Source organism: Amblyraja radiata, chromosome 28 (genome assembly GCF_010909765.2).
Source record: "Amblyraja radiata isolate CabotCenter1 chromosome 28, sAmbRad1.1.pri, whole genome shotgun sequence".
NCBI lineage: Eukaryota > Metazoa > Chordata > Chondrichthyes > Rajiformes > Rajidae > Amblyraja > Amblyraja radiata.
Window position 1 is genome coordinate 20,616,122 of NC_045983.1, and position 17,962 is coordinate 20,634,083.

Sequence of the window (17,962 nt, forward strand, 5' to 3'; positions counted from 1 at the left end):
ACTGCAACATTATTCAAAACATTGCAGCATTTCTCACCTGTTCCCTCAATAAACAAAATATATGCAGCATTTCTTTTAATATTCTCAGGTTCACAAAGCCACATTTCTTGCAAATGAATGTAAAATCAGTAGGAACTTCAAATATCTGTTCAGATGCCTTTCCCCATCCATTGTTACTCTGCTGAAGCTTTTCACAGCTACTTGTACTCCTGATCGTTCCCCAAGCACTACCTTCTCTATAGCAATTGCTGCGGTAACGTCAGCTTCTTTCCAACGTACCCACATGTCTTTTCGGCACCGACGCGAGTTGAACAACCCTCACCTCTCCTTTTTCAGCAGCTCCTGACTAATGAGGACAAGCTGTCCGGAGGCGTCGTGGGATTTGCGGGTCAAGGCCTCCAGCTCCATCTCCAGTTTGACTTTTTCCTTCGTGGTTGCGTCAACCTTTTTCTCCGAAGATTTCGACTTGTGTTCCAGAGCTGTGGGATCAAAAAGGCATGGCTAATATTCTGACGCAATTACTGTGCAGAAAATTCTATACCTGGCTATTCTGCAGAAATAATCAAATGCAGCAAGGAGGAACTTTATTATTCTATCTGGGACATATGACAGTAAAACACTCTTGATCCGCTCCGCTCAGCAAGCATGCTCTTAATGGGTAACATGTTTTCATTTATTATAGCTATTTATACGCTCACAGGACAAAATAGTATAAAAGGAGGAAAGTTTCCTGAGGAATACCGCAAGTCCTCCTGCAAATATGGTCATTTAATTTTTTATAATACTTTAAATAATGAAAAAAGTCCAGTCGTGTTTATCTCAACACAATACGGAAGAACAATCACGTTCAACTGACTTACCGACAACCTGGGTTTTTAATAACTCAATCTGCGACGACATTGAAGAGACGTCCTTTTCCCTTTTACTGAGGTTGTCCAATAAATCTGACGGTGTAGAGGCACAAAAGCATAGAGAATATGGGGTTAGCTCAGAGACTCAAGGAACTGCAGATGCTGGAACCCTCAGCAAGAAATAAAGGGCTGGAGAAACTCAGCGGGTCAGGCAGCATCTGTGGAGGGACTGCATCTTGGGTCGGGACACTTCTTCAGATTGATGGAATAGGTGGGGGAGAGGGGAGAAAGCTGGAAAAGAGAGGTAGGTGTGTGGGCAAAAGTTGGCAAATGATAGGTGGATCCAGGAGGGGGTGGGGATGGGGGGGGAGGGATTTGCAGATGTTTCTCACATCATCTGAGTCACCTCATTCCTTCCTCCTCTTCCCTAAGCTCATCTCCCATCCCCAAGTCATATATTTCCCCTTTCCCCTCCCTGTCTCGTTTCACCCATATCCCTCAACTCCATCTGTACATTTCACTCTTCTTTCCATTTCTGACTTTCAACTCCTTTTCACCTCTAGTATTTGATGTAATCACCCCCCCCACCCCCCACCCCCTCTCCCCTCCCCCCCCCTCCATAACCCAATAAACCCTCCTCATCTGCGTTCACCCATCACTTGCCAGACTTAGCCCCAACCCAAACTAGTTTCCAGCTTTCTCCTCCCTCAGCCTACAGAAGGGTCCCAACCCAAAGTGTTGGCTCTCCATTCTCACCACAAATGCCGCTGACCTGCTGAGTTCCTCGGGCTTGCTAGAGATGACCTCAAGTTGTGTGAAAATATTAAATAAAGCTTAAAAAAGAGAAAATCATAAATCACATCGAGTTACCTTCCATTGATTGCTTCATTTTCATTTTCTCTTTCAAGATGTTATTGTTGTCCATGGCCTGGAAACACAAGGACATTACTGAGGCGTTTTAGGCAACACACAGTCTCCCTGTTTAACCCTCAGGAAAAATAAAATTAGTGCTTTTTTTTTTTAATAGATATCCAATAAAATATGCATTATGAAATTCTGCACCCTTTAAATGTGAGTGTTAACAAGCAGAGATTAATTGCATATTGCTGGTTGAGCATTCATAGAATTGTTACTCCCACCCTGGTCTCCTGATAGTGGCTGAACAAAGCATTATTTATCTGACCCTCTGAATAATGTCTCACGTCCTGCTGAATGTTAGTCTATGTTGGTGGGAGCTTCCAATTGTCACACATGATTTCCCAATGCCTTGGAGAATCAGAGGTCTTTACATCAGGATGAAGCAGGATAGTCTCTGGTGCACAGGATGGGGAGAATGTTCTTTATCCTTGTCATCAGCCAGGTGCTGCTTGACAATGGAGAACACTTGACGAGTCCCTTGGAAGAGAGCAGCGTTGAGGAGAGGAGCTGGTGAATGTCAAGAAGGCAGTGAAGGATTGCACAATCCAATTGTCCCTTACAGAGGCCAACTACCTAACACAATGCCGTACATCAACCTCTGTAACATCTGCAACTCACGAGCTGCCCAAAACTGCCATGGTTTTGGATAAGATTGCTTGAAGAGACCAACTGGACTTTGAGGGAGGGAATTTAATGGTAAAGGTCAATGTTAGTACAATGACCCGTGTCACTTCCTCCCACCCTACGATGCATCACTAGTTCATCACTAGACCCGACGAGCAAGATTGAGGCCGAGATTCCTGTTCAGCCATCAAATTGGTAGATGGGCCGTTGACAGAGCGCCGAATCCTTGCAAGTCGAGGCACCATCATCGCTCTGTGACCAGCTGAGGGAATGGTGCAGAGCCTGATCCCTTCATCAAACAACACTGTACTTGTAGAAAATGTGACTCTTTTGCCCAGATGCTGGGACACACAAATCATTGATTAGGTGCCCATGCTACAGAAAATAAAGAAAAGGCAATATTAAATATAACATCTGCCAAGTGACGTGTCAGCATCTATGATTTATTGTTCCTGCGCAAAGTCGGCTGGTACATTGTTCCCTGCAGTGAGCAGCGTGATTAACTTTGTTAAGCAAGCGTCAGAAGGACATGCAGCCTTTAAGTGATGTTGAAGCTGGTTGTAAAGCGAGAGCTCAAGAGGACAAGAGGAAAAGGACAATGATTATTGTTCCCAGAAAAGTCCACAAGTAATAGTGTCGGAGCAAAGCCATGCAGGCTACGGCATGCAGTATTAATTCAGAGGGCTGATGAATCTCACCAAATGCCGTTTGTCCTCTTCGGTCCTTGAGGAGTTTAAAGAATATTAAAAAATATAACATTCGGAGGAATCTGAAACAGACTTCAAGAAGGGAAAGCCGAGAAAACAGAAGCAATGTAAAATTAAGGTAAAAATTTGAGCTTTTCACAAATGGCTGAACCTCTCACGCAGATGACAATTTCTTCAGGATGGAGTTGATTTGATGGGAATGTCGTTGCCATCCTCATGAAGGAATCCATGTCGGCAGTGCTCATGTTTGGTGCATGAAATCTTACTCATGGAGATTTTACAATGAGGAAAATATCAAGTGAATGTTTGGACCCAAACACTGCAAAGTAGAAGTAGTAACGGCAGTACACCAGGGTGAAAGGTCACACGGGGTTGGTAGGTAAAGGGGGCAAAGATGGCCACCTATGAGTTCGATGATGTACTTGTTTCTTCCTCTGGAGAGCTGGAATGGTGCTCTGTAAGTTGATGCTTGCCTCACTATTATGGAGAGTGTGGCACTGGCTTATGTGCCTTTGTAGCTAACCCATACAACACCATGGATTTATAACACAAGATACTCTTTGAATTAGTGGTCTGGTTTTAAATGTGACTTTATCACGACACCTCTCTGCCCTCTTGGCTGCCATGACGGTCACAGGCCTGAGGTGCGTCTGCAGCATACCCCGTCAATCCAGCTGGACTTCTCACTCAAACGTTGGTCTGCTGTAGGGTTAGGAGCACCTGCATATCTGGAATATTGAGGGTGTTCCAGGTGAAGCTTCATAGTATGTACCTAGGAAGTAAGTGGCTTATAGACACAAAATGCTGGATCAACTCAGCGGCACAGGCAGTATCGCTGGAGCGAAGGAATGGGTGATGTTTCGGGTCGAGACCCTTCTTCAGACTGAGAGCAGCTAATCTTCTTTCAGCACCAGGCGTCATAGAACACAGGGCAACATATCTGTCAGAGTGGACAGCCTGGAAACGATCTGTTTTAGAGACAGTTCAAGGATTGTCAGTGGATAGCGGATAGCCAGTGACGTACATCCCCCCCCCCCCCCGGCCCCCGCGTCCAAGCCCGGTGACACTTGGCATACGTACTGTATTGTACCCGAGGGGTTTCTATCGATCCCCCACCATCATGCCAGCTTGAAATGACCTTGAATTCAGGGCAGTTGCAGGGGTGTAGCCTAACTGTACGAAGTAGCAAAAATTCAGTGGTGACCTGCAACATGGCTCGAAGGAAGTAGAAGAGTTCAACAGCAGTACTATGAGCACCCTATGCCTGGTCAGTAAAATGAAGACAATGGTTAGCCACTGTGTTTATCTCAGAACCTATGCAGTGTTTCTGGCAGTGCCTTTTTAGCAAAGCAGCTTTCACAATGACTGGATAGCACAGGCAGACGAGTGAAGTGCATGCCAATGCCACCGATTCCAAAATCCTTTTGGTCACAAATCGTCCAAAATCTTCCTGTTTTCAGCAGAGAGAACTCCCAGAATGATGCTACGGTGAATTCTTCAATCCAACTGCTGTTGTCCAACAGCCTGGGGGGGGGGGGGTGGAAGTGGTAGCACTTTTGCCACTGAATGTGCTAGGTTCAGGCCCTACTGCCGATTTAAACAGACAGTCTGCATGGGCACGACCGGTGTATTGAGGGACAGCAAAGAGCCTCATTCTTGACGTTTGGGCAATTGGTGAACCACGGCTGAAGCAAAAGCACAGCTACGGTTGCAAATTGATTGACCTCGTGATATGGTGCACTACAGGCGTGCAATCCGATGCAGCTCACCAATTCCCAATGAAGCTCCGGGCCTGATGAGGCCAGGGATTTTTGTGACCGGCGGTGATTTTAGTGATTTTGCTACCTTAGGAATATGTGGTAAAGCCTTTTGCAACCACCGCCAATCTGTTCGTGGCAAGCAGACAGAAGTGACCCAGGTCCCAATAAATGTCAGACCAGGGATTAATCCAAAGGACCATCTATCAGTTAAGTGGAAATGATCCTATGTGTTTAAAGGAGTTTTCGGTATCCCAAAAGTAATTATGTGCTACAGGCACTAAATCAATATACTGTTGCACCTTCTTCCCAATTACTGTGGCAGACAGTTAGAAATAGAGTGGAGATTAGAACCAGAGCAAGTTTCTTCAGTTATCTAGGAGTCCATTATCTCCCCACCTTTAAAGAAACATACATAGTTAGCGTTCTCATTAATTTTCCTTCCTCTTTGGCACTGCCTTTTATTCCAGCGCACATGTTCAGATGTTTCTGTCTGGCGTTTAAATATCTGTTGTTGATGCAGAACTCCCCAGTCATTGAATTGTGACAGGAATTGAAACTCCAGTCAATTTACTCCTCCTTTAAACAGGCCCACCAAAGCATTATCCAGTAAACAGCCAACTCTCACAGAGCAAGGGGTCACACTGTAGTTACGCTACTACTTGTCAAAAACCTTCTTGTGGTACAGCTGGACTCTTTAAACATCCATCTGCGAAACATCAAATGTGTGTGGTAATTGTGCCAAGTATCAATGAAACTTCAAATTACATTTCATGTGTGCAACGCATTTTCCTCTCTTGCCATTTAACACAACTTCAAGTCAATGTACAGACATCATATAATATTTAATTGTTCAAATTCTGACATCTATTATTTTAGTATGCTTAAAGCTTGGATATCATTAAATCCTTCGTTAACTTATCTTTAATATATTCCAAGTTGATTTTAATTAGAGCTCAATAGGTCTAACATGATTTCTCCTACCACAAACAGACCAAAGATATATATAATGTTTTTGTTTTGGTTTTATTCTCATACTTCGGAAGAGTGCCGAGCCTCCATTGCTTGCAGCTTCTCCTGTAGGGTTTTATATTCTTGCTTGTGTTTGATCTCAGACTTCTGGAGCGCCTCATAGTCCATCATTTTCCTCTCGGCCGTGAAAATCTGCTCTTTTAAGAAGCTGATGGCCTGTGCTTGGTCCTTATACCCAAGCTGAAGTTTCGCCTGCTCACCGAGCCTTAGCTCTGCATTGCGGAGCTGGTCGACGGCTGCCTGGAGTTCTTGCCGGTATTGGCTTGCTGTCGTGTCCAACTTGTTTCGCCAGTTGGAATTGCATTCTTCCAGATCACATCTGGCTTCTTGCAGCTTGACTCTGAAGTCCTCCTTCTCCTTTATGTGCAGCGCCATCTCAATTTCATGCTTGGCCTTTAGGTTCTCCCACTCTAGCTGGCGTTCCATCTTTAGGCTTTCCATGGTGGCCCTTAGCTCCACCAGCTCACTGTTGTGCACATCAGTGCCCGAAATTAATGAAACCTTGAGTTCCTCAAGAGATTTCTGGTGGTCAGACGCCAACGTGTCCAACTTGTTCTTCCAGTTGTCCATCATCTCCATGTTCTCCCTGGTTGCTTGGTGGAGTTTCTGCCGGAGCTCACCGACTTCATGGGCGTATTTTTCATCGCTGGCCTTCAACTTCTCCAACTCTTGCTGGCACTCCTGCAATCTGGCCTCGTACTTTTCCCTCAGTAAGACGTTCTCTGTCTGGTGCTCCTTGGTGACGGATAATAGTTGTTCGCGCAGCTTGAGGGCCTCCGACTGTAGGTTGAAGGGACTGTGCTCAGCGGTGCCCGGGGAGTTTGGGCTTCTCAGTCTCTGTTGCAGTTCTTCAATCTCATATTTCCTTAAACTCAGTTCATCTTCAAGCTGTGCGATCCTGGACTTTTCAGCAACCGTTGTAAGCTAGGGCCGGAAAGCAGAGAAAATTAAGTTAATACCCATTGTATAACCACTCTACCATTTTCTGTCAGTGTTTTATAATTTGCCGAGATACAAATTTTGACCTTCAAAGGTTTTCTATCATCACTGCTCCGTACACGTAAACGCAGAAAATCTTTGCTGGCTTTACCCGTATCCTGGCTGAACGTTATTCCCTGATTATGTATCTATACACTGTAAATGGCTCGATTGTAACCATGTATTCTCTTTCTGCTGACTGGATAGCACGCAACAAAAGCTTTTCACTGTACCTCGGTACACGTGACAGTAAACTAAACTGAAAACTGATACAGGAGATGGCTGTAGGGACCATTATATCTGCAACAGCTAAAGAGGTACCCAGCCTAACCTTCCAGCAAAAAAAAGATAGTGCTGAGTAACTCAGTGGGTCAGGTAGCATTTCTGGAGAGCATGCATAGCTGATGTTTTAGGTCAGGACCCTTCTTCAGTGGCTGGGGAGGCGGGGGAAGCAAGCCGAAAAAGAGGAGGGACAGGACAAAGTCTGGCAAGAGAGACCATATCTGGATACAAGTGAGGGAGGGAGGTTGATAGACAGATGGTTGGACAAAGGCCAGAGATGAAAAGACAAAGACATGTGAAATAAGGATAGAAGTTGTGTAAATGGTGAAGCCAGAGAAAGGAATATGGGTGGAAGGAATGTGGAGAAATGGGTGCATCTCCAGAGGCTCAAAGGGAAGAGGCGTTGTAGGTTCATGATCTAAAATTGGAGAATTCATGTCATTGGGTTGTAAGCTACCCAAGCGTAATACCCAAGTGCTGATCCTCTAGTTTGTATGTGCCTAGGTCTGGCAATGGAGGCGGCCCAGGACAGAAAAGTCAATATGGGAATGGGATGGGGAGGTGAAACGATTAGCAACTGGGAGATCCAGCAGGCCTTGGCATGCCGAGTGCAAGTGTTCGGCAAAACATTTGCTGTGTCTACGTTTGGCCTCACCAATGTACAGGAGGCAACATCAAGAACACTGCATGCAATAGACAAGGCTAGAGGAAGTGTATGTGAACTTCTTCCTCACTTGGAAGAAGCCCCTGGATGGAGGCGAGGGAGGAGTTACATCTTCAGCTTTTACAGCTCCTGCAGTTGCAGCAGAAAATACCTAGGGAGGGGAAGGTTTAGATCAGATGGGGCGAGTGAACCTAGGATGTGCAGAGGGAGCGGTCTGTACAGAAGGCAGAAAATGATGGAGATAGGAAGATGTGGCTGGCGATGGGATAACGTTGGCGGAAATGTTGGAAAATTATCTGTTGGATGCATAGTCTTGTGGGAAGATGAGGACAAGAGGAGCTCTATCCTAGTTCCAACTGAGGGGGAGGGGGAGTGAAAGCAGAACTATGGGATGCAGGGTAGGGTATCTGGTGCTCCTTGTTGAGCAATAATATGTTCATGCAGCTTGAGGGCCTCTAACTGTAGGCCAAACCTGCGCTCAGTAGTGCCTGAGAAGTCCTAGCAACTTTAAGGATGAACAATCCACTGTCATTGTGTTCCTCCACACCTCTCTCAGAATCGCCCACTTATTGTGCATCTCCGGCCTTGTTGCACCTGGCCCGTGTATTAATGCACACTTCTCTGCATTAAATTCCACTTGCCATTTCCCTGCCCAGCTGCTCAGAGAATCAATACTTTCCTGCAGCTGAGGATTTCCTCATCCTTGCCAACCATATGGCCAGTTTTTAGCATGATCTGAAATGTCTTTAGAATGCCCTCTACATTTAAGTTTAAACCATTGAGATACATTGCAGAACAAGGTTTGAGCACCAAACCTTGTGGAACTCGACAAACATCACCCCTTACTTCTCGCCACCATTAAATTTAGTCCAATTTTCCACTCTCCCTTGGATCCCATAAACTTTTACATTCACTCTGCCGTGTGGGATTTTGTAGTCTTGCTTAAGTTCATGTAGTGCTCTCCTTGCAAATGCACTCCTTTTCATTTCTTCAAAAAATTGAATTTGCTTGGTTGGGCAGACATTCCGTTAACAAATCAATGTTGACTAATCTGTGACTTTCTAGATGCAGAGCTTTAATTGAAAGTAGGAGTCCAATAATTCGGCAGCCATTAAATCAAAGCTAGCTGGTTTCTTGGTTTATTCCTTCCTCCCTTATTAAACAATGGTGCCGGGTTCCCTTGTGTTGAGGAGCCAGCGGTTGCATTCCTAGAAAAAGGTCTGCAACGCCATTTTCCATAAGGCAAAGATGCATCATCCATGCATGCGTCAAGAACACGTTGAAAGAATCAATTTTCGTTTATTTATTTATTTACATTTTCTCCACATTAATTCTGTGAGAGTCAATTTTATTCCATCTCTCAAATTTTTGGCTGTTGATTGGTGAATTCTCTCAGGGTGGATTTCTGTTCATCGAACAGCCATAACCGAGGGTTCATTCACCTTTATAACATCAAGAGAAGTCCAATTTTCTGGCATCATAGCCAGGGAGAACTGATATTTTCCTTTTTAAAATTATAGTAAGAGCAGAGTTAAGAACTAAGATTTAGTGTGGTGCTTAGTAAACTGCCAATTATTACGTACAATGCAAGTACATCTGGTGCTAAATAGTTTCACTACACCCAATCAATTTGATGGTCTTTGTTATGTTGCACTGAACGCACTTGAGTCAGTGATGTAAAATTGGTAGGAATTATCCCAGAGTTATCTCATCCATGGCAAATCCCCACTTACTTTATAACAGTCGTCATCTCAGTACATTATCATTGTTTCACATTTTTAAATATAGCAACCTAGATCAATCCAAGGTTATGCGTCATTGTCCATTCATATTATAATTGTAACCTCCAGATGGTGCGGTGAGAGGAGAGAGACTGAGGGAGTGAAACCAAGAAACAGAAAAAAAACACTAGGAATGAAAGATCAAAACTGATTTCCAGATCGGGAGAATGAACAAGGCTGAGACCAGATGAAATTCAGATATAAAAAGCACCAGGCAGATCCTGAGACAATATGTAATAGAGATGGGCAGGCAGCAGAAAAGAAGGGCAAAAGGGTGTTTGTTGTGATAGTTCTGTTCATTTCTCTGGTTTCCCGTGTATGTTTGCAAATGTATTGCTCCAGCCCTTGACTGGACGCAGTGTCCTTTGATGAAATCCATTTCAAAAACCAGATCCTGGAAATTACTCCACTGCTCCATAAAGAACAAATTATTTACATCCTCGACATGGACTCTGTGCCAATAGGTTTGCTCCATTTATCCTTCATCTCACCCTAACAGCATAGTCTCCTAACCCCAACTCCCTCTTCGGATTATCTAGCTTCCCCAAATTTGCTTCGATGACCTATGTCTTACTTTCAATTGAAATGCAAAGTTCCAGAGTCTAACTACTTCTCAGTTCATGACATTTTGTCTAAATTCCCCTTTGAATTTATTTCACCATTTCCATTGCTTACTCTGTCGTTCTGGTTTAAACCACAAAGTGGAAGCATCTTCCCTTTGTTTACTGGATTGAAGCTTGTCATAAACGCTACAGTCTTGTTTAGGTCACCCCTCTCTTTTTGGTCTTTGTTGGCAGGTGCAAAATCTAATTATCACACCCACTGTCCCACAATGTTGTTTAAAGATGGAAACTAGAACTTGTAGAACACATGGTCGAACATTGGATTTACACAAATGTAAACAATTTCAGTTGGATTCTTTAATTTAAAAAAAAAAAAAATCTGCTATACCTTCTTCCCCACTCTCACCACGTTCTTGACTTCCATTTGGCCAGTCTTCAATTTTGAAAATCTTTCCTGCTTTTTAGTGGATCTTCAACAATGTTCCTCTTTAAATAAAAGGATTCTCTGCACGGAATCCCATTACCTAAAAAGACCTTGCCACAGCCTTCCCAGGCCCACATTTATCAATCCTATGGACAATCTACCGATATTCTATATGAAGTATCATGAATAGCTCCTGCAGTCATAGTGCAACTACTTCTACTTAACACTATGCCTCTACCAATGTATATGACAAATCAAAATGCCCCATTCTATCTTCTCTAAACTCAATTGTTATTTTTACATTCTGGAGGTATACTTCTCCAGTTATGTGTGATATTTTATGCTTTGTTAAAGGAGCAACTCATTTAAAATCTTTTATATCCGAGCAGCATTACACAGAATAAATCCAATAACACATCCATTACTTAAATTCTATACAACATGGTCCAATTTGTTCTGGTAAATATTTTTCTCTACCCTCCAACATTTGTTTTTCTCATCCCAGTCTCTCTCTCTCTCTCATTACCAGAAACTCTCTATACTGCTCTTTGCCTTTTTTCTTTGCCTCTAACAAATGCTTCATCACTGTTATACTCACTTTTCAGCCCGCATTTTTTTTTTTTTTTAAATGTACAGTTACAAAGCAAAATCATTAGTTATACATCATATTTGAATGGGATGATTAGTTCAAGAGACCTAGAACAGTAATCACAGGACAGAGAAACAGGGGCTTTGGTTATAGGTTAAAGCACTGGATTGGAATGGAAAGAGCCCCATCTCCACACCCCGTCCCAGCTCCCCACCCTAGTTGATGATATTTGATACAGGCCGAGGTACAATGACTACATTTAAAATACTTTTGGACAGACACACAGACAGGAAAGGCCCAAATGTGGGCAAGTGGAACTAGCTTAGCATCTTAATCAGCATTGGGCCAAAGGGCCCGACTCCGTACACTGACTTAATTGACTCTCTGGGTTATGAAAACTACCTACAGGCCAATTCCTCCTTAAGTCAGTGTTCTGTGGCTACCCATGCAATAGTCACCCCCCCATATCCTTGCTATAATTCTTTCATTTCATTAATAATTTCCCCAATAGAGTTAAACTCAGAATTAAACTAATTAAATATATACCAGATCCAGTCATTAACATGTGAAATTAAATATTTATCATCCTTAATAAGAACTTGAAATTTTTTTTTTTAAATGTATGGGAGAATTTGGGTAAAGCAAGATCTCTGCAAGTAATGTAGAAATCAGGAACTGCAGTTGCTGATTTACAAAAGTATCAGAGAGCGGGAATGGGCAGCATCCCAGGAGAACATAGATAGGGGACATTTCAGGTCTGGAAACATTGTCATTTTTTACCTGCCATCCTCGACATAGCAGGTCTGACAGTAGTCCTCCCAGGTTCACATTGCTTTCCCACCACCCCAACCAAACTGAAAACACCTCCAACTCCAAGACCCCTCTCCCCTTGGGATACTCATCCTTCCATGTTTATGGGGTCCCACCTGCACTCAGCAATTGTCCTCTGTTTTTATGATGCCGCTCCCACAGTGAATATCTACAACAGTTCCTCTCAATCCTGTGAGAAGCAAATCTAAATTATCTTTCCTTACGAATTCTTCATTGTGACCAACCATTGGAGATGTATTTGGTGCTCAAGATAGACACAAAAAGATGAAGTAACTCAGCAGGACAGGCAGCATCTCTGGAGAGAACGAACGGGTGACGTTTCGGGTCGAGACCCTGCTTCAGCCTAAATCTGATTTAAACTATTCTTTCATCAGAAATAGCATAAACCGGCACCTTTGAAGTGAAAGCCACAAACCCTGTTGCTTCACACACAGCCGATGCCACAGGCAGTGCTAACGGACGTAACAGGCAGCTTCCTAACACACATTCAGCAAATTAGAAGACGGTGTCAAGCTTTTGCAGAGCAGTTGCCAAGCAGAAATATCAAAAGGCTCACAATCACAGAACTACAAAAAATAAAAGCACCTCACCATTTATCTCCCAAAGCAAAGCGAAAGGCACAAATCAAACCCAATCAGCTTGAAAATAAAACAAAGCTCGTGTGAAGCCAAGCCGTTCCCAGGCAAGCTATGACACGGGTGGGCAGAAGGCCACATCAACTGGTTTTACCCGGGTGTCTTCAAACTCCTTTTGGAGTTTTCCAGCTTTGGTCCTTTCGAACATCAGGCTGTGTTCGAGCTCCCGAATACGGGCATGCTCCAACTTTGTTTGAGTCTGTTAGTTCCGTGGGGAGAAGATGTAAAGGAAAGAGGAAGGGAGAGAGACAGGCTGTAATAGCTCAGCACAATAAAGTCAACAGGGAGACACAGAGAGACAGAGAGACAGAGAGACAGAGAGACAGAGAGACAGAGAGACAGAGAGACAGAGAGACAGAGAGACAGAGAGACAGAGAGACAGAGAGACAGAGAGACAGAGAGACAGAGAGACAGAGAGACAGAGAGACAGAGAGACAGAGAGACAGAGAGACAGAGAGACAGAGAGACAGAGAGACAGAGAGACAGAGAGAGAGAGAGAGAGAGAGAGAGAGAGAGAGAGAGAGAGAGAGAGAGAGAGAGAGAGAGAGAGAGAGAGAGAGAGAGAGAGAGAGACAGAGAGAGAGAGAGACAGAGAGAGAGAGAGACAGAGAGAGAGAGAGACAGAGAGAGAGAGACAGAGAGAGAGAGAGACAGAGAGAGAGAGAGACAGAGAGAGAGAGACAGAGAGAGAGAGACAGAGAGAGAGAGAGACAGAGAGAGAGAGAGGGGGAGACATACAGACAGAGGGAGCAGGAGGGGGAGTGAGAGAAAAGACAAATGGAAAGGGGTTAGAAAGTCAAACACTAGATTAAGACTGTGTAGGAAAGAGCTGCAGATGCTGGTTTAAATTGAAGGTCGACAAAATGCTGGAGTAACTCAGGGGGTCAGGCAGCATCTCTGGAGAGAAGGAATGGGTGACGTTTCGGGTCAAGACCCTTCTTCAGACTGATGTCAGGGGAGCGGGCAGGGCAGAGATGGAATGTAGTCCGAGTCAGTAAGACTGGTGCGAGAACTGGGAAGGAGGAAGGGATGGGGAGAGAGGGAAAGCAAGGGCTATTTGAAGCTAGATTAAGACTTCTCCATTTCACCTTTTGAAAGATGCACCAGTTATTCCAAGCAGTTCTCCAGAGAGTAGAACATTCTGTGTGCAACTCATCTATAGCTGATTGCATGATCCTTCCAGTCATTTGCAAGCTACCCGTAAAATCTTTGGTGGTCTTCCCATCAACGGGAGAACTCTGGGCTCACACCCCGAGTTCCCCACAGCTGTAAACTGAGATTGGAAACCCAGTACTCCTGAAGATCCTCATGGTGGCCCATTACTGCATGACTGTGGAAAAGCTGGAATTAACTGTCGCTTGGCACCACATCAGTCCCCCGAAAGGTACCACAATGAGGGTTCTGATTACAGAAGGAACAGACATGGGGGAGGCTGCCCTCAAAGGGGGTCAGGTAGGAGCTACTTTGTGCACACTTCATACTTGGAGTAAACTATAATGCAGTGTTGCAAGCAAAAACAGGTTATCGCAACCTAATGGAGGAGGAGGAGGAGGAGGAGGGGGGAATGGGAAGAAATAGAGACAGAACTGCACTGCTAGATAATCAAAATGATAGCATATTACAAGAAACATAATGATAAACAGTTCAATGCCAATGGACAGACATTAAAGAATAAATGCTTATCACTTACGTTACACAATATTCCTGACAGGCTAACAAAAACGTCACATTTTTATCGATTCATGCAAGAGATGTCCCTACATTTACCACTGCCAACAAGTTAAAAGCTTCAGGAAACAGCAATGGTTGGTTGAGTTCTAACTAACATGACTAGATTGGATCAGCTTTTGAGTCGCAGTTACATTTGGATCAAACCAACTCATAGTCACCTCCAACCCGCCCCATTTCCCTACCCCATTTTCAATAAACTTTATGTTTAGGCTTAACTTGGTGTTATGATGGGACATTGCCTCAACTTAAGTGGAGCAATATCTATTGGGGCAAGACAGAAACATATGGGGTGGTGCAAAAGGATTGTACATCGCACTTGGAGTCTACAGGCAGATTTATTTCACTAACTTTGGAGGAAATGAGCAATTGGTGGTAGTAAGGGCTAGTGAACACAGACCCTGAAGTTTTGATGTAAATGCCAAACTTTTATTTCAGCTTTATATATGTGCAGCAGACATGGATCTCACTGTGGATAAGGGAAGCCTCAGAGCTCAGAAAGTGCCAGATGTAGCTGGAGATGTTTTACCATGCAACAACCTCCTTTGTTCAAAAATCTAAAAGTAGCGTAGCCTAGAAGTAAATGTGGTTGAGAAGCCACATTATTCAATGCTCTTGCAAGGAAGTGGCAGCAATTCACAGGCATGTTGTAGATGCATTCCAATGCACCTCGCCACATGGCTGGACACTAGTACCAACAGATGCACAACTCTGTGGTTGGCTCCTAACTGCCCTCTGAAATGGCTCAGCAGGTTGGTGAATCAAACCATGACAAACCTTATTAGGAATAAAAACAGGACAGACCGTTCATTGTTGACATGGATACAGGATTCAAATACAATGGCTCATGCAACTCACTCAAGCCTGGAAAAATCCTCCTCATGAACATCTGGAAATTAATTGTAGAAGCATAAATCTTCACCACATTTTAAAAAGAAATAGCTGGATGATCACAGGGAGAGCCATAGCTGTAAGGGCTGTAGACCGATAGCTGGGACTAATCAAAACAATTTGAGCCAGTCATAACATGGGCTGAATGGCATCCTCCCAAACTCAGAAACTATCTGCTGATTACTACCTATTGTCCTCTCTCAGAACTCCTCCACATTGATCAGCTGTTGGGACACAGCATCGGGGCACAGACAGCACTCTGGGTTGGAGACTTCAGTCCATCTTGGCCAATTTGATTTAGTCCATATTATATCAAGAAATTGTAAAGTGGACTGGCTGCACTAAAGTCTATAGAAACATCCTGAAACATCCGGCTGTAATCTTGAAGACTTTAGCCAAGCTGCTCCAGTACAAAAGGGGTGCATTGTCGACACAACAATTCATAAGAAGCAAGACAAATCTGATCTGCTCAATTACTGCATGCTGTCCACTCCCAATATCAGCAAAGTGCTGGATAATCTCATTGACACTGACACTTACTCACCATTTACTGGCATGGGTTGCAAAGTTTAGGTTCCACCGGGACCACTTGCCTGCAGAGTTCGCTGCAGCGCGAGTCCAAGTATGGACCAAGGAGCCAAATCCCAGAGACAAGGCGAGAATGACTGTCCTTTACATCAAGACGGTGTGTGACCAAGTGCAACCTCAAGATGCCCATGTTAAAATGAAGTCAATTGGAATTAAGGGGAGCATTTCATTAGCTAGGTTCCCACCTCGGCAGCACAGCAGTAGAGTTGCTGTCTTACAGCGCTTGAGTCCCAGGTTCGATCCTAACTACAGGTGGTGTCTGGACACTGTTTGTACATTCTCCCCCTGACCTGCGTGGGTTTTCTCCGGGATCCCCGATTTGCGCCCACACTCCAAAGACGTACAGGTTTGTAGGTCAATTGGCTTGGTAGAATTGTAAATTGTCCCTAGTGTGTGTAGGATAGTATTCATGTGCAGGGATCGCTGGTAGCAGACTCTGTGGGTCGAAGGGCCATTTTCCGCGCTGTATCTCTAAACTAAGCCTCTCATTAGATGGTGTTGAATATTGGAGGCATCTCAGGATGCCCCAGGACAAAGCTATAGGGGAGAGTCTTTGGTTCAAGCACCTTCAGCTGATTCATCATTCGCTTTCCCTAGATCAGAACTGAAATTTAGCCTAATGAGTACTGTTTACAATTCTATTCACAACTTCTGATTTTTTTATTTTTTTTGAGACCATACTCACAAGCAACAAACCAACACAAGTACCAAGTAACTCAACACAGCCCAGGAAATGATTGTGGCTGCAACAAACTCTATAGATCCTGAAACATCCGGCTGCAGTCTTGAAGACTTTAGCCAAGCTGCTCCAGTACAAAATGGGGTACTTTGTCCACACAACAATTCATAAGAAGGAAGACAAATCTGCTCTGGCCAATTACTGCATGCTGTTCACTCCCAATATCAGCAAAGTGATGGATAATCTCATTGACACCGACACTTACTCACCAAATACTGGCATTGGTTGCAAAGTTTGATCCAAATAAAAATAACGTTAATCGCCCCTGGCACACAATGGCATTACCATCACCGTACTGAGCTCACCACTGTTCAGGTGGGACACGTCATCACAACAGCATAACAGATGTTTGGTGTCCTGTAATGAATGGCTCACCTCCTGATTCTCCAGCATCTATTCACCATGTATAACGCATGCCAGAAATACTTTTGCCAGTCCTATTTTTACAGGTATCAAATGAAAGGAAAACTCATCTGTTTGAAAACTGGGATTAAACAACTATTACTAGGTGCTCAATATTTTTTTAATTGATTCAGACATTGAAAGTTTCTACACCTTTCTTACTTCCAATACAATTTGCCAATTTGCAATTTGTTAGCAAATAGTTTGACACCGAATATCTACCAACCCCTTAACCTTCAAGTAATTAAACTGCGTAGTTCCTCAAGATCTTTAATGCAAAAGTGTCATTATTGGGTAGGATTGCTGAATACAGCAACCTGACGAATCTCTTCGCAAAGCTATTAATTCATTGATCAATCCATGCATCAATGCCAGACCATCCACACCCAATATCATTGAAACTGGGGAAGCAATAGTTAAAATGCCAGAAAGCCAATGCAAGTTAAGTTGTGCTTCCTAGTTTGTATTTATTGATGAATCCAATGTATTTTGAACATCACGATATCAATCACAGTGCCCATGTTCAACACGATTACCTCCAAATCTCCTTTGGTAATTGATTCTTCTTCCACTCGGAACTGGAGATCCTCTATTTTCCTGTTAATCAAGAAAGTAAAAGAGCAAAGTTAAAGTTAGTCAATCAGGAATATTAGACAGACTATAGTGTGACAAATCCAAACATTGCAACACTATTTGCTCGAGTCAGAGAGTTAGTAAATAACATATTTTCTGAAAATGTTGGAGACAGCAGCACAGTGGCGCAGCTGTTCGAGCTGTTGCCAAACAGCATCAGAAACCCGGGTTCCATCCTGACCTGGGTGGGCTGGGTGGAGTTTGCACCTTCTCTCTGTGACTGCGTGGATTTCCTCCGAGTGCTCTGGCTTCCTCCCACATCCCAAAGACGTGCGGGTTTGCAGATTAATTGGCCCTATGTAAATTGCCCTTAACATGTAGGGAGAGAGTTGATGAAAAAGTAGG

The 17,962-nt window shown here is 43.8% G+C and overlaps 1 protein-coding gene across 3 annotated transcripts in view; it reads right to left on the reverse strand.

Moving 5' to 3' along the window:
• clip2 (CAP-Gly domain containing linker protein 2) overlaps positions 1–17,962 on the reverse strand; it is a 98,452-nt gene that overhangs the window by 22,279 nt on the left and 58,211 nt on the right. For 2 of the 3 annotated variants that reach the window (XM_033046019.1, XM_033046020.1), the window contains 6 exons: positions 17,521–17,581; positions 12,731–12,835; positions 5,896–6,813; positions 1,722–1,779; positions 861–944; positions 323–479 (listed from right to left, as the gene is read on the reverse strand). In XM_033046019.1, coding sequence (XP_032901910.1) covers positions 323–479; positions 861–944; positions 1,722–1,779; positions 5,896–6,813; positions 12,731–12,835; positions 17,521–17,581 — 1,383 coding nt within the window. The remainder of the gene's footprint in view (positions 1–322; positions 480–860; positions 945–1,721; positions 1,780–5,895; positions 6,814–12,730; positions 12,836–17,520; positions 17,582–17,962) is intronic. The other variant, XM_033046021.1, reaches the window with a different exon arrangement.